This window comes from Manis javanica, chromosome 1, assembly GCF_040802235.1.
Source record: "Manis javanica isolate MJ-LG chromosome 1, MJ_LKY, whole genome shotgun sequence".
In the NCBI taxonomy this organism is placed as follows: Eukaryota; Metazoa; Chordata; class Mammalia; order Pholidota; family Manidae; genus Manis; species Manis javanica.
In genome coordinates, this window is record NC_133156.1 from 57,057,317 (window position 1) to 57,071,918 (window position 14,602).

At 47.8% G+C, this 14,602-nt stretch overlaps 1 protein-coding gene across 5 annotated transcripts in view; it reads left to right on the forward strand.

Annotated features, from left to right (window-relative positions):
* Nucleotides 1-14,602, forward strand: part of MCC (MCC regulator of WNT signaling pathway) — a 395,947-nt gene that overhangs the window by 340,201 nt on the left and 41,144 nt on the right. For all 5 annotated transcript variants that reach the window (XM_036995125.2, XM_073232952.1, XM_036995126.2 and 2 more), the window contains 3 exons: nucleotides 8,444-8,590; nucleotides 9,533-9,622; nucleotides 10,662-10,810. In XM_036995125.2, the coding sequence (XP_036851020.2) occupies nucleotides 8,444-8,590; nucleotides 9,533-9,622; nucleotides 10,662-10,810 (386 nt within the window). The remainder of the gene's footprint in view (nucleotides 1-8,443; nucleotides 8,591-9,532; nucleotides 9,623-10,661; nucleotides 10,811-14,602) is intronic.

Consider the following 14,602-nt stretch of genomic DNA (forward strand, 5'->3'; position numbering starts at 1 on the left):
CCAACAGGGCATTATTGGTACAACGTGTCTCCCTTCCTTCCTATAGTTGGAGGAAGTTCTAAGTGGGGTCCAAGGCAGAGAACCCTGAGACCTGTGATTCTTTCTTGTCTCCTTTGCAAACAGTTCCAGTTGCTCTACAAGGGCTTTGTGCACATGTGAACCATGGAGATTGTGAGGGAACATTTTTAGTTGTTAGTTGTGGGCACCAGTGTTTGCTTCATGCCCAGCTGACCTCCAACCCCTGCTCCTGTGAGGAGGTCAGGCTACTTAAAGGCAAACCCTTGACTTTTAAGAAAGTAGCTGACTCCCTTTGCTGGAAAGCTGGTAAGAAGTCAGGAAGACAGCCAAATCGCTGCCTGTTTCCCTGGTGTGGCCATTGGATCGCAGGCCCTTCAGCGAACTGCGGAGCAGAGCCCTGGCCGCACAGTGTGGCACTCTTGTGCTCATTTCCCTTCTGCCTGTGATCGCTCCCTCTTCTGCCTCGGCCGACTCAGCACTGCTGTTAGCTGTAAAATGTGACTTTCCTGAAACACCATGTCACTCGTCTGTGCTCCGCATTCACAGGGGACTTCATCAGCAGACTCACCTCTTGTCTGTGCTCCTGCAGTGCCCCGGAGGTGACACGCCCAGCAGCTGACCCACCTTGCCCTTATCCTAGACTCACTTTTTCAGTGAACTTCCCTCCCTTTGAGAAACCCACCTGCGCACCCACCCCACCAGACACTCGCTTGTGCCGGCCCTTGCACCAAAGTCTTCATCACCAGCATCTCACTGTCTGACCTCACGCAACCTCTTGTGTCCTGCATGCCCATCTTTATGTTTGCTTTCTTGTACTTGTTTGCTTTAATGTGGCCTGAAGGGGCAGAGAGAGAAGCTAATTGCATTCCTGTGTTAAAGGCATACTCATGGATCCATGAAAGGTCCTTCTTTTAATTTATTTATTCCTTTTGCATACCATTCCTCTCCCCCCATTTTTCTTTTTCCTCTCAGCACTCTAAGGTCTGCCCACCTTTCTATATATATACCATGTCTCCTGGTCACCCACTTGGCAACCCGGTTGTCCACTTGTGCCAGACAACCAAACTCTCCCCCACTACAAATAACGCCCTGGTGCACAGCCCCATGCGCGTGTCCCCTGCAGCCCCAGGTGGACTGTACCAGAGTACCTGTCCTGGAGGGAGGTAGCTGAGTTCTGGTCGTGCATGCTCTTACTTTCAGCACGTCCTGCCATGTGGCTCTGTGGAACAGCTCCCCATTCCTTCTACTCACTGGTGCCACAGGAGGGGTTCCTTCTGCCCCTGCGTCCCTGCCAATTGCTGTGCTTACCAGGGTCTCTTTCATACACTGTTTCTCTGGGTTTAATGTTCTTGTTGTTGAAAGCATGTATCCTTAGGAAGTTCTTTCAGCAAAGGTCTGTGCATGAAAAATTCTTTGTCTGGGGACGTCTTTGTTTTTGCCCACACTCTTGATGAGAGTTGTATGGTTTCCTATGGCTGCCGTAACAAATACCACAAATGTAGTGGATTAGAGTAACACAAATTCATCTTACAGTTCTGGAGGTCAGAGGTCTGGAATGCATCTCGCTCCATTAAGTTGGTGTCCTCCAGGCTGCGTTCCTCCTCAGGGCTTGAGAGGAGAATCTGCTTCCTTGCATTTTCCAGCTTTAAGAGGCAGCTGGCATTCTGGGTGTTCATAGCCCTTCCTCCGTCTTCCAAGCCAGCACCGAGCATCCTTAAACCTCTGTGATGCTGACAACTCCTGCTTCTCTCTCAGGGACATGTCCAACTGCCGGACAATCAGGATAATTCCTGGTCCTTCCTGCAAAGCCCCTTTGCTGTGTAAAGTAACATATTCACAGGTTTCCCAAGTTAGGACAGGACATCTTGGGGGGCTATTATTCAGCACAACTAAGTATTGGATTTTAGGGTGACAGATTTTTTAAATGATGTTCAAAAATAAAGTAGTGAATAAAACAGGCTGACACCCCTGCCCTCAGAGCCTAAGGTGTCTCTTTCCCACCAGACAACTCTACACCGATCTCTTTATCCTTTTTTCCCCTGTATGTTTGCACTATAGTGTTTCTAGATAAGCACTGGTTTTTTCATCCTCCTGTTCAGTTAGCTCTAGCTATATAACAAACCACCCCAAACTTAGAGACCTAAAACAATGGTCATTTTTTATCTCCCACATAGTTCTGGGGATTGACTGGGCTGCATTGGGCAGTTCTCACTTGGGCTCGGATGCAGCTGGCCTCAGATGGTGGCTGGGGCCAGAGTCTTCTTAAAGGTTTCCTTATTCATGTGTCTGGTGGGTGAGACTGACTGTTGCCCAGACCTTAGCAGGGACCACTGGTCGGAATTCCCACAGCGTCCTCTCCATGTGGCCTGGGCATCCTCACAGTGGAATGCCTGGCTTGGAAGGACCAGTGTCCCGAGAGAGAGTGAGCAAAACTGTTTCTGCTTTTCTAACCTTGCCTCTGAAGTTATGTGGTATCACTTCCACTGGACTCTATTCATTAGACGCAGTCTCTCAGGCCAGGCATATGCAAGGGAAGGGGAATTGAACCCTACCTCTTGATGGAGGGAATATCAAAGACTTTGCAGACATAACTAAAACTGCCATGCCTACCAGCCCCTGATGTGATACTTCAGTCTCAGGACTCATGTCTGACTCCACATGGGAAAACTTACCTATCTGCTTTTCAAATATTGCTTCTCTGTCATTTTCTATGTTCTCTTCCTCTGGAATTCCTTTGAAGGTATGTTGGAGCCCTGGTTGATCATTTTGTTTCTCAATGATACTTGCATATTTTTTATCTTTTTAGCTCCCCATGCTATGTTCTGAATTAATTTCTCTTTCCTCTCTTCCCACTCACTAATTCTCTTTTCAGTTCTATCCAGTCTAGAGTTTAACCAGTACAATTGATTTTATTTCATTTGACTATGTTCCCATGGGCTTCCCCTCACCCACCCCAGATTACCTATTCTTATTTGATATCTGCCTGTTTTTGTTTCATAATTTCTTACTTTTTATCAAAATAACTCCTGTCATCTCTTTAAGGGCCCTAATAGCATTTATTGTGACACAGATTATTATTTGCTTTACTTTCATTTCTTCTCAGGTGAATTCATCCACTGATTTAGATTGCTGGCTCACCTGTCTCGGCCTCCTTTCTCTGCAATCCTCCCTCCATGTCTAGCAGCTCAAGTCTCTTGTTCTCCAGTGACATTGGGTGATTTACTAATTAGATCTCTGAGGCAGTGGGTGGCCTGGCAAAATCCAGACCATTTTCACTGTTAATTTATAAGATTGGGGCCCCACAGTATGCAAGTAGTATAAACTGCATACCCAAATGTGTCACAAGTCTGGGATCTTGGTTTCTTAATGGTTGACCCCTGTGCACAGCTCAGCTCTAGGGCTTCCTTCTGGCTCCACGAGCAGCACACTCAGTCCTCTTTTCACAGAATGTGGGGGGCAGGAAAGCTCCAGACTTTATGCAGGAGAACTTGGAGGTCCAGCCTTCCCTCCCCAGCCCCTCCTGGCTTGATCAATTCATGCCCTGCTCTCAAATCCCATGACTTGGCTGCAGGACCACCTCCCTCCTGACCCTTTTATTTCTTTCTTAATTTCTGCCACCTGGAGATTTTACTGCCTTCCCTTAAACCTTGGGTGAATTTCTTTCTCTTTGTTCCTTTTTTATGCAGCACTTCTATGCATCCTTAATGCATAGAATGCCTGTTTACTTTAGCTGAGGCTGTCATATGCTGGAAATTTTCATTTGTTCCATATACACAGTTATTCTCCATTTCAGTCTGCTTCTCATTCTTGTCCTTGCCAGTACCTGCTAAAGCTGAGTCTCAACCCTGCTGACCTTCTTCTGGGGAGACCAGCCCCCTCCCCTCACACATTTTATGGAATTTGGCTTTTCCCATTGTTTTTTTTATCAGTACTCTTCCTTCCACTTTGCATTTAAGGAATGTGCCCAAATCTTTCTGCTAATGCCCCATGCGTGTTCTTTTCACTGTTACAGTTTTAAATCTTTTTATCCTTTACTCTCAGTTTCATGAGGTGTCCGGAGTTTGTAGAGAACAATGCCTTTACTGAGCTTACTGTCTTGAATGGAAGAACTCGCTGAGTGCTCGGGGGCCGCTGTGCAGTTCTGGTGTTGCAGGTCAGCCTCCGTGCTCCTCTCTGGCATCTGCTGGGCCCTGAGACGGCCCTGAACTCTCTGCTCTGGGAGAAACAGAGACTGTCAGGCGGGAACCCTCCTTTTTCCGTCCTCGTTCTCCAGGCTGTGGACGCGCCTTCTTGTTGGCCTCTCCTCACCTCCTTTCTCTCCCTTCCCGAGTGGCTGCTTCTTACTGTCCTCCTTGGGACCCACTAGCTAAGTCTAGGCCGTGCCCTCCCACCCCTGCCCCCGCTCTGCCTCTTCCCTGGGCAGCCTTACCCACAAACCGAATGCCTAACCTGTACATTCAGTGCCGATCTTCTTTCTCAGATTTTATTTTTAACTGTTTATTTTATTGTTGACTGAATATCTTCACTCACATACCTGATGGTTTCTTCAAATTCAACATGTCCAAAACTGGCATCTTTATTTGCCTCTGAAAAATCAGCTCCTCCTCCTATTTTCTCAGTCTTGCTGAGGGGTGCTGTGATCTACCGAGTCATCCCAGCCACAAGTTTGGATGGCTTTTTTTTTTTTACCTCCTTGAATAGTTCTAGAACTGACTGATACAGTAGCTACTGGCTATATACAGTTATTTAAATTTGAACTTAAGTTGTTTAAAATAGAATACTATTTAAAAATTCAGATCTTTGAGTACACTAGACACATCGCAAGTCCTCAGTAGCCACGTGTGGCCAGTGGTACCATAGTGGACAGTACAGCTGTAGGACATTTCCATCATGACAGGAAGTCCTGGTGGACAATGCTGGTCTGCAGTACATTTTGCTGTTTTTGCTCCCACTTCACTGTGAGCACCTGTCATTTCACACCAGTGACTGCCAGTACAGCTCTGACTCACCTCCTTTATCTTCCTCACTCCAGTCCACTCCCTTCTCAATCTACTGACTTTTATAAAACCTTCTTCTCCCTTTGGGAGTCATTAAGGCGTTATGGCATTTAATGTCATTTCCTTATCTGAGTCCTTCATAACTCCCCCATCGCCTCTTCCTTACTGGCTTGTGGGATGACTACTCAACCTTCAAGGCTGAATCCCAGATCCAGTCTGGGAAGGCAGAGGTGATGTCGCTTTCACACTTTGATACTCCGTGTTGGTGCCCTTCACAGGGCGCATCTCCCATTGTAATGTTTGGCTGGACTCTGAGACCCTGAAAGGCCAGAACCTTACCTTCATACACTACCAGATTTCCAACACACAGAACAGATTGGCTTCTCTTCTGGGCATCTAGATAGATGGCTACATGCTCACTTTAGGAGAAATGAGAAAATGGCCACTCAAATCATGTTCTGGGCTCTATTGTTGAAGAACTCCAGTTGAGAAAGGCTGGGAAGGGTGATGAATGACTTTCCTACAAGGGTCGATTCCTTGCTTAGGGTTGCTGTAATTCCTGGCTTGTCTCTGACTCCAAACCACCCATTTTGTAGAGAGAAACATGTTTTCTTGAATAAAATATCCTCAATGAAAGATGGATGTATTAGTTAATCATCTCAAACTTGGTGGCTTAAAACAATAGAAATTTATTCTCTCTCAGTTCTGGGGTCCACAAAATCAAGGTGTGGACAGGGCTGCACTTCTGAAGGCGCCAGAGGAGAAGCCTTCCCTGCCTCTTCCAGCCCCGGGGCCCCTGGTGTGTGACTCAGGGCCAGTCTCCACCTCCACCTGCACGTGGCCGCTCTCTGCGTGCCTCAGACCTCCCTTTCCTTTCTCTTGTAAGGACACCCGTCGTTAGGTTTGGGGCCCAACCTAAAGCCAGGATAATCTCATCTTGAGGTCTTTAATTTAAGGACATCTACAAAGACCGTATTTCAGAATAAAGTCATATTCACAGGTACTGGGGGTTGAGAGCTTAGTTGACATATCTTTTGTGGGGAATAAAATTTAGCCTGCTACAATAGGTGAAAATAAAAATGAGGACTCTTGATAGCTGTGTTTTCCAGCCCCGAAGCCTTACCTACGCTGAGTCAGCAGACTGGCTGAGCCTTCATTTCTGTGCATTTATTCATTTAAATTTAATAGCCCGTCCCCAACTCAAGAGGCAAGGGAAGGTGGCTTCACTCAACCATCTGTCTCTTTTTTTCCATTACAGACTTACTCCACTCCCTTCAGCTTGATTTTTTTTTCACTAACGATTATCATTAAATGATAATGCATAGACCAGAATAAACATGTTTGTCATCCTTTTGTTTTTCAACAACATTTTCTAGGTCCAAAAATTTTTTGATGAAAAAGGATATTTAGATTTAGAAATTTTAGGCACTCATGTCCAAGCACAAACCTGCATTGGAAAATGACTACCAGTCATTGTCTGTGTATAGTTACAAAGAACATAGATAACTTTTTGTGTATTTATTTTTCAGTGTCATCTAAATTTTCCACAATGAACATGTCTTATTTTAGTGATTAGAAGAAGAAACTTTTTTTGTAATATGGGTAGTTTGCATGAAGCTTTTATAAATTGCCCAGGATAATCTGTATTTTTAAAAAACTAAGATGAGTGGGCCAATTGGGATTCTAGAAACAGACCACCGATTGTTTTCTGAGTGATTCAGACACTCTTTAGATTTTGGAGTGGTATTAACAGTGTTAATTATTCAGGATCTCATCAACCTCTCACAGAAGCAGCAACTGAAATCCATGGTCTTCACCCAGGAGGTTTCCCTGGTGCCAGGAAGCTAGTCTGATGGGAAAGTGGGCCTCTCCCGCTGCCACGTGGCCTACCAAGGCATCCATACTATTCCTGTTCTTGGTGTGTTGGGACTATTCCAGAATGAGTCCTGTAATCTCTCACCAGCAATACCGTTTGGCTTTGACAGGCATGTGTTTTTATAGTCTTTGAACTATTTCAAGGTCTGCCCTGTGTCAGGCGTGCTAAGACGACTACATGTATTTCCATCAGGCCGTGTTATTGGAGGCCGTGGCCAAGCAGTAGGCACTTTTTAGCTGTTTCACTATTGAATGCAATTTGCTCCGAAGGAATTTTCCTATTTGCCTTCTAATATGTTGATGAATTATTTAAATTTCAATTACTTTTGGTCCCCAATTTAGTAGGAATGGAGACATCCAAGATATTTAATATGAAAAGCTTTCCAGTCGCTTTTAGAGAAGGGTTTGCCCAGCAGGGCTTGGCGTCAGCGCTGGCAGGGCTGTGGCTCCACTCCTCCTGTCCCTGAGACAAGTGCGGTCACGGCCTGAGGGGTCCCTTAGGGCAGTGCTGCTCAGGGGGCGAGCCCCAGCCCAGAGCATCAGCATCCTGGGAGATTGTTAGATACGCAGTTTCCTAGGCTTCATCCCTGGTACTAAATCAGAACCCCTGGGGCGGGGCCCTGGGCTCTGTGCTGACCAGCCCTCTGGGACCTGCTGGTGCACTGGGCATTTTGGAAAGCCCTGCCCTGGGCGTTTCAGTGCACATTCCTCCCGGCAGGGCCTGGTGCCCATTTGTGAGGGCCCTTGGGTGCTGTGGTGGGTTTGGCCTTAAAGACAGACATTGTACATCCTTCCCACATCCCCAGGATGAGCCCATCTTGGAGTCCCTTGGGGAAGGGCTGAGGGTGCCCTCTCTGTCTCTTCACTTAGCCTCACCTCTTTCCCAGCGCAGATCTCTCTTCTCCCCCATGTGTGTTGGACAGTTTGCCATTCTTCAAACAGCGTGTCATCCTGATGCGTGTGCTCTCAGGCAAGCTGTTCCCCCCACAATGTTCCCACACCACCCCGAAGCCAATCCCTCACTCTCCTCGCCTGTCATAACCTGTTCACCTGTAGGATTCCCTCCTTAACCCTTCCCTTGTCTTCAGATGGAGTCATACCTTTCCCCTTCTCTGCTTCCCGCAGCACTCTTGATAGACATTTGTATCATTAATGTGCATTTGAATTGAAATTACTTGTCTCTCTCTTCCTCTGAGCTCCGTGGGACTGGGGATTCTGTCTAGGTTCTGTCTGCAGTGCCCACGACAGCAGGCATGTGAGGCTGTAAGAGTAAACAAGCCTTACAGACAGTCATCCTACCTCTGCTGAGAACCTCCAGTGCCTTAGAAAACATGTTCACCTCATGCTCCTGAGGAGTTGCTGATGGCCAGCCAGCAGCAGGTCCAGTTAAGAATACAGGCCATGTCTAGTTTATGTGGACTCAGCCAACTTCACTTTCCAGGAAGCTAATCTCTGAATGTAATAAGTGGGAGCCCTGCCACCCAGCCATCTGCTGTTTTGCTCTTTGGACATGGAAGGCACACCAACTATGTCTAAAGGCATGATTCTTTCAGGTCCGAGAGCTTCAAACTCGACTGCAGAGCATGCAGGCCACAGGGCCATCCAGCCCCAGCCGCCTCACTTCTGCCAACCGCCCAGTTAACCCCAGCACGGGCGAGCTGAGCACGAGCAGCAGCAGCAATGACATTCCTATCGCCAAGGTGAGCTCCTGGGGGCGGCGGGAGCCCGTTACTTGCAGCACCAGCCCTGCCCAGAGGTGCCCCTGTGCTGTTCCCGATCTGCCCAGGCGGCCGCAGGGGCTTCCTGGGGTCTCGCGTAGGCCTCCAGTGCTACAGCTGCAGGGAGAGAACCCGCTGGTGGTTTTAAGTCTCTTTTGGCCACGACCTGGACACCAGCTCTCATTAATCAGCTGGTGGGAGCATGTCCCAGTTGCCAAGTCGTTGTGGGGAGTAAGATGTTTTGTCAGCTTCTACAGCACCAAGGGGTGGACTAAGAGGTGACTCTTGAGGACCAGGACTCAGCCAGGAGGGGATCCTGAGTAGTGAACCAATGATCTCCCCGCTCATGGGAATGACACCCCTGCCAGCAGAAAACCAGATTATGACGGGCAGGCCTGGCACTTGTGAGAAATAGCCCCGCATGTCTGCCACAGCCCCCTGCCCTCTATGTTGAGTTTCTACCCCAGAAAGACTGTGAAGTGGTACGTGTCTTGTCCCCTACCAGTCTCCACAAGAAGGTTGGTTCTCAACCGTCACATTTAGTAAATTGGGTCAAATGGGTGTTTCTCAAACAGAAGTAATTTCATCCCGCAAGGGGTACTTGGCTATGTCTGGAAACAGTTTTGGTGGTCCCAGCTGGAGTGCCGCTGTGGGCTCGCGGCCAGAAGCCGAGGACGCTGCCGTACGTCCTGCAGTGCACAGAGCAGCCCCCACAACAGTGTCGCCCAAAATGTCAGTAGTGCCGAGCTTGAAAATCCTCGGGTCAAGCAGATGGTAGAATTGGGCAAGGGAGTTGTTTTTAAGAAACTGCTTCATCAGTTTAGTTGCCGTGGTTAAACAAGAGCCCTCTGTAAACACAGTCTCAACAGTTTGTCTGGGGGGTGCTGTGCTGTCATTTGGTAAATTTTTGTTTTGTCTTTTAAGATTGCCGAGAGGGTGAAACTGTCGAAGACCAGGTCCGAATCTTCGTCATCTGACCGGCCGGTCCTGGGCTCCGAAATCAGCAGCATAGGGGTGAGTGTTTATGAGAAGCAAGACAAGGAAGCGCAATAGAGCCGCAGAGACAGGCTTACAGATGGTAGAGAATTTCCAACGTTCGCCTCCACCAAGTCAGCTATGATAAATCACAACCGGTTTCCTTCCAAAGGGTCAGATTAAAGTGGTTTCCATGTGGAGTGTTACTTCTTCAGTTTTAAGGGAAATTTTTTTCCTCTGCTTGAAACCATTCAGAAAGGACTGAGTTGGGTCTAGTTATTGGTGATGTAGATGGAAGTCTTGAAGTATCTGCTTTATATCACCCTGCTTCCCCGGAGACAGAGTCAGGAAGCTCTAGAGAACTTCACATTTGCCCATCCCTCTTGAACAGGAATGTGTCTCAGTGAAGGTATATGCTGCCTTTGAAGTGTAGCCCGGGGCTACAGAGGAGCAGAACCTTCCCACCTAGTACCAGAGTTTTCATTTGTAGAGCCTTCGAACCCCCAGGGGCTGCACGAGCTGATGGATGGGGAGAAGGGAGTAGTTTCGGTTCCCTGAGCGATGTCTGTTAGGATTGGGGATGATCCTCAGGCACAGGGAGAGACTGAATTTAAGGCCCTGATTTAGAATTCTGCGCTGAGAAAAACTGCATGCACTCAGATAGCATGCCAAAGCCAAACAGGGGAAATGAAGGAGTCAGCTGCTCTCCTTGGCTGCAGCCACCAGCACCAAGAGCCTGGAGAGGTGGGGACTCAGGTGGGGGAAGCAAGGCCAGACTCTGTTCAGTATCCAGAATCTTGGGGACTCTACAGAGGCACGGTCCCCCACGCCTGCTTCCCCACACACATGCCTGCAGGATGCAGCTGTGTTGCGATCTGGTTTTGTCTACTGCTTTCCCAGTGGTTTGTTTTTATATTAGAATCATGTTATACAAACAGGAAGATCAGGGTAACCATCTCCTGGTGCCTGATTCTCAAGGAATATCAGCTTTAAGTTGCTTTGCATGTGCAGCATGCCTAGAGGACCAGTGACCCTGAAGTCACATTGTCCAGAGGGGGACTAATGCTCACTCATCCAGGTATCCAGCAGTGTGGCGGAGCACCTAGCCCACTCTCTTCAGGACTGCTCCAACATCCAGGAGATCTTCCAGACGCTCTACTCACATGGATCTGCCATCTCAGAGAGCAAAATTAGAGAGTTTGAGGTAGAAACGGAACGGCTGAATAGGTAAGGAGAAATCCTTATTTGAACGGTGGTGTTGTGGGGAGCTGCCATCCTCTCCCTTTCCAAAGGTCAATTCAAGTTGGCTTGTGACATAGAATGAGGCTGTCAGGCTGGTGGGTGGGGAATTTTCACCATCTTGCTCATCAGCAGAGGGCTTGCAGCAACCCAGGCTGCCTTCCTGGGTGTGTGTCACCTATGCATGTGAGTGCACAGGGCCTTGTGTTTAGAAGGACCCCACATGTGCTTGACTGCCTTGCTGTCACTGTTTTAAGTTCTTAATAATTTAAGAACCAGGGGCCCCCACCTTTTCATTTTGCACTGGCCCTTGGAAATGATGTCGCAAGTCCTGGGAGCAGTCTGCATAGAATGATAAGTAGGTCAAAATGACAGGATGGCTACCAAGCCTGCAGTCCTGTGCTGCCGAGACCCACAGAAAGCATCTCTGGAATGTTGAGTCAGCATCCCAAGGGCGTCTGGAGCTGCCAGGAACCAGCAAAAGCTGTGAGATACAGGCGTTCCTGGGGTTGCACAGACAGGCTGCCCTAACCTCCCTGCTCCTCCTGAGGGTTGCCTGATTTTATTTTTGCCGTCTGCAAATATGCACAATTCTCCACCCCCTACATCTTATCCTCCTCACAATAATTTTACTGTGTACCCAGTGTTACACATTCTTCCCAAGACTCACAACAGACGTAGGTTAAGTTTGTACCCCTGCCTCTCGGCAAAGCCAGCAGGGAGAGAGAATTGCTGAAAAAGCAAAGGAGAAGGACCAGGTCCAGACCACGCAAACCACCGACTCAGAACTGGCCCCGCAGTGCAGAATGGGCTGGGGGATCACGCCTGAGGGTGGCGGGCTGCCCTGACTACCAGTCTTCAGTGGGAGAGCAGAGTGAGAGTTTGAAAGGCTTATGAGCCAACCAGGAAGAAACGTGGATACCATTTCCCATCTACCATTGCTAATGCTGTTTCCCTCGTGTCTGGCAAACCTGAATAAATTGAATTATCGTGTTAGTCCTCCCTGATTTGAAGCCGCTTAATACAGTGCTTGAGGACTAATGAAATGTGGCAATCTAGGCCATTTTACATCTTGAAATTAAATGTTTTTCTTATTAAATCCAAAATACTTAAGAGTGACAGTCCTGATGTAGAAGTAAAGAAGGAGCCCTCTTAACTTCTCAGGTAGCTTCTCAGGCTAGGAGTGCTTAAAAATAGAGTCAGATGTCTCCCTTTGTGATTCCATGAAGTCAGATGCCTTCTGGGGCCCTGTGTTGAGTGGAAATCTCCTCTGTACTGATTCTGGGATTTGACAAGCCTGCTCTGTGGTTGAACTTGGGGAGTTTCCTTCCTCAGGTGTGTACACCTAGGAGAGACCAAAGGACAGGGAAGCATTCGGTACCTGTAGCTCTCAGTATCATGGTGTTCAACAGTGTGCAAAGGACTCTCACAATCACTGACCCTCAGCTTGGGGGGGCAGAGGAGGCCCATTCTGCAAGCGAGAAAACAAAGGCTTCCATATTGAGCGACTTGTCTTAGGTCCAGAGCTATTAATAGCCCTGCTGGAATTCCAGACCCTGCCCTTTGACCTCACCACCATTGTCCTCTATGAGCAAAGCTACTGCTAGGATGTGGAGTTCTTAGAAATAATCTACCAGTATGTCCTCAAGTCTGTTATTTAACTACCTATGTCAGAGCTAGAGGCCTAATACACTCCGAAAAATGACAGCCTTTAACTTTGTGAGTATGCCTGTTGGGCAAAGCAGGATTATACCTACTCAGAGGTGTTTCCTTATTTAATGAATGTGTTCTAAGCACCTACTGTGTGCTAGGCTGTTTGGCACACAAAGAAAAGTAACACAGGCAGGGTCCCTGCTCTCATGGAGCTTATATTCTGTTAGGGGAGCTATACAAGAAGCAAACATATAAATGAAATCATAAAAAGGCCTAAGTAAATAAGGTGCTGTGGTAGAATAGCAGGGGGAGGGGTGTGTGTGTGTGTGTGTGATTTTACGGAGGTAGCCAGGGAAGGCATCTCTGAAGAGAGGACTTGAAGTTAAGGCGTTAAGGGAAAGGGGCAGCAGCCATATGGTACACTAAGAGTCCCATGGGCCGATGTATCAACCTGAAGGCTGGGAAGAGATTGGTCTGAAGCAGGAACTGCCAGAGGCTGATGGAACTGAAATTGAATGAATGAATGGCTGAGTTGCATGAGACGAAGTAGTGGAGTTGGCAGGGCTGATGGAATATAGGCAAAGTTTAGTCTTTATTCTAAGTGCCACTGGAAGTTATTAAAGAGTTTAAAGTAGGGGAAGAACAGATCTGATTTAAATTTTGAAGATCACTCATGTGTGAAGAGTGGAAAGGGGTAGGGCAAGAGTAGAAGCAGAGAGGTTATTACCATGGACCAGCATGGCCAAAGCGCGGTGGCGGGAAGGGGCAGAGGTCAGCATGTGTTTGGGGTAAAGTCAGTGGAACTGCAGCTGGGTTTGAGCTGGATGTAAGAGAAAGCGATGGTCCCCAGAATTCTCAGGTGTCTTGCCTGTACTGTTGGGTAAACTGTGGTGGCACTTATGAGATGGAGAAGATGAGGAGGATGAACTTTGGGGGAAAATCTAGGATCCCGTTTGAGAATGTTCAATTTGATGTGTCAGTGTGACACCCAAATGGAAATATCAGGAAACAGAAGATCTGTGAGACTAATATTCAGAAGAGAGGTTCATGCTGGAGAAATTTGGGAACCATGGAAACAATAACACCTTGAAAAGTCATGCGGCTGGATAAAAATCACCCCTAGGGAGAGAGTGTTGATAGAGGTGGGGGTGGGGACAGGACTGAGCCCTGAGGTAGTGCCATCCCTCACCGATTTCATAAGAATAAGGAGTCAGCAAAAGGCACAGAAGAAATGGCTGAGGAGGAACAAAGCCAGTGGAGAACTGTCATGCCCCAAGTGAGAGAGAACATTTTAAAGAGGTAGGAGCAGCCAAATAGTGGGGAGTTGCCAGAGAAGGCCCCCAAGATGGGATTGCTTAGGAGGCCTGTGAGCTGGGCAAATAGTTTTATCTAATTAGTGGGGACTGAAGGTACACTGGAGCAAGTTGAAAAGTAAATGAAAGAGTGGGTCTGTTCAAGAAGTCTTAATGTCAACAGGACAGAAAAGTACGTTTCTGTAACACCTTGCATTGAACGGCCCTCCTGTCTGCCAAAGCCCTACGGCGGGCTTCATTACACACTCCGCTGACGCCTCCCAGGTTACCGACAGTCTTCATAGCCTGCTCTAAGACATGTGGTCCTAAGATTGATCCTCAAGGCAGATGGCCTCCAAGCCCCTTAACATTTCAAGAGGCCCTTGAATTTTGTGTGTGTGACACCCTCTGTCTCTAAGTCTCCGTGGTCAGGGCACTACCGATGGGTGTGACCGTGGAAAATGAATCATTACATCTAGAGCATCAGTGTCCTGGGAGGGAACACAGGCTGAAGGCTTATGTTTTTCTGACTTTGCCATAAACTCATTTGCTCTGAATTTATAGTTTTGATTCCTATAAAACTGAACATTCCCACTGCTTGTCCTACCAGTGGTTAGCAGTTGTGAGACTCTCCAACCTGGAAGAAGCTGTGGACATAGTCCACAATTCCTGGTCTGCTTTCCATTCAGAGACACTTAGGGGCAGGTTCTTGTTCACTCAGAGGTCTGTCTTTGGCTTCTGCTCTGTATTGAGTGGTCAGTACAGGATCTGGGGTCAAACCGCCTGGCTCACATCCCAAACCAAGGCACTGAGCTTTCTGTGCCTCCACTTCCTC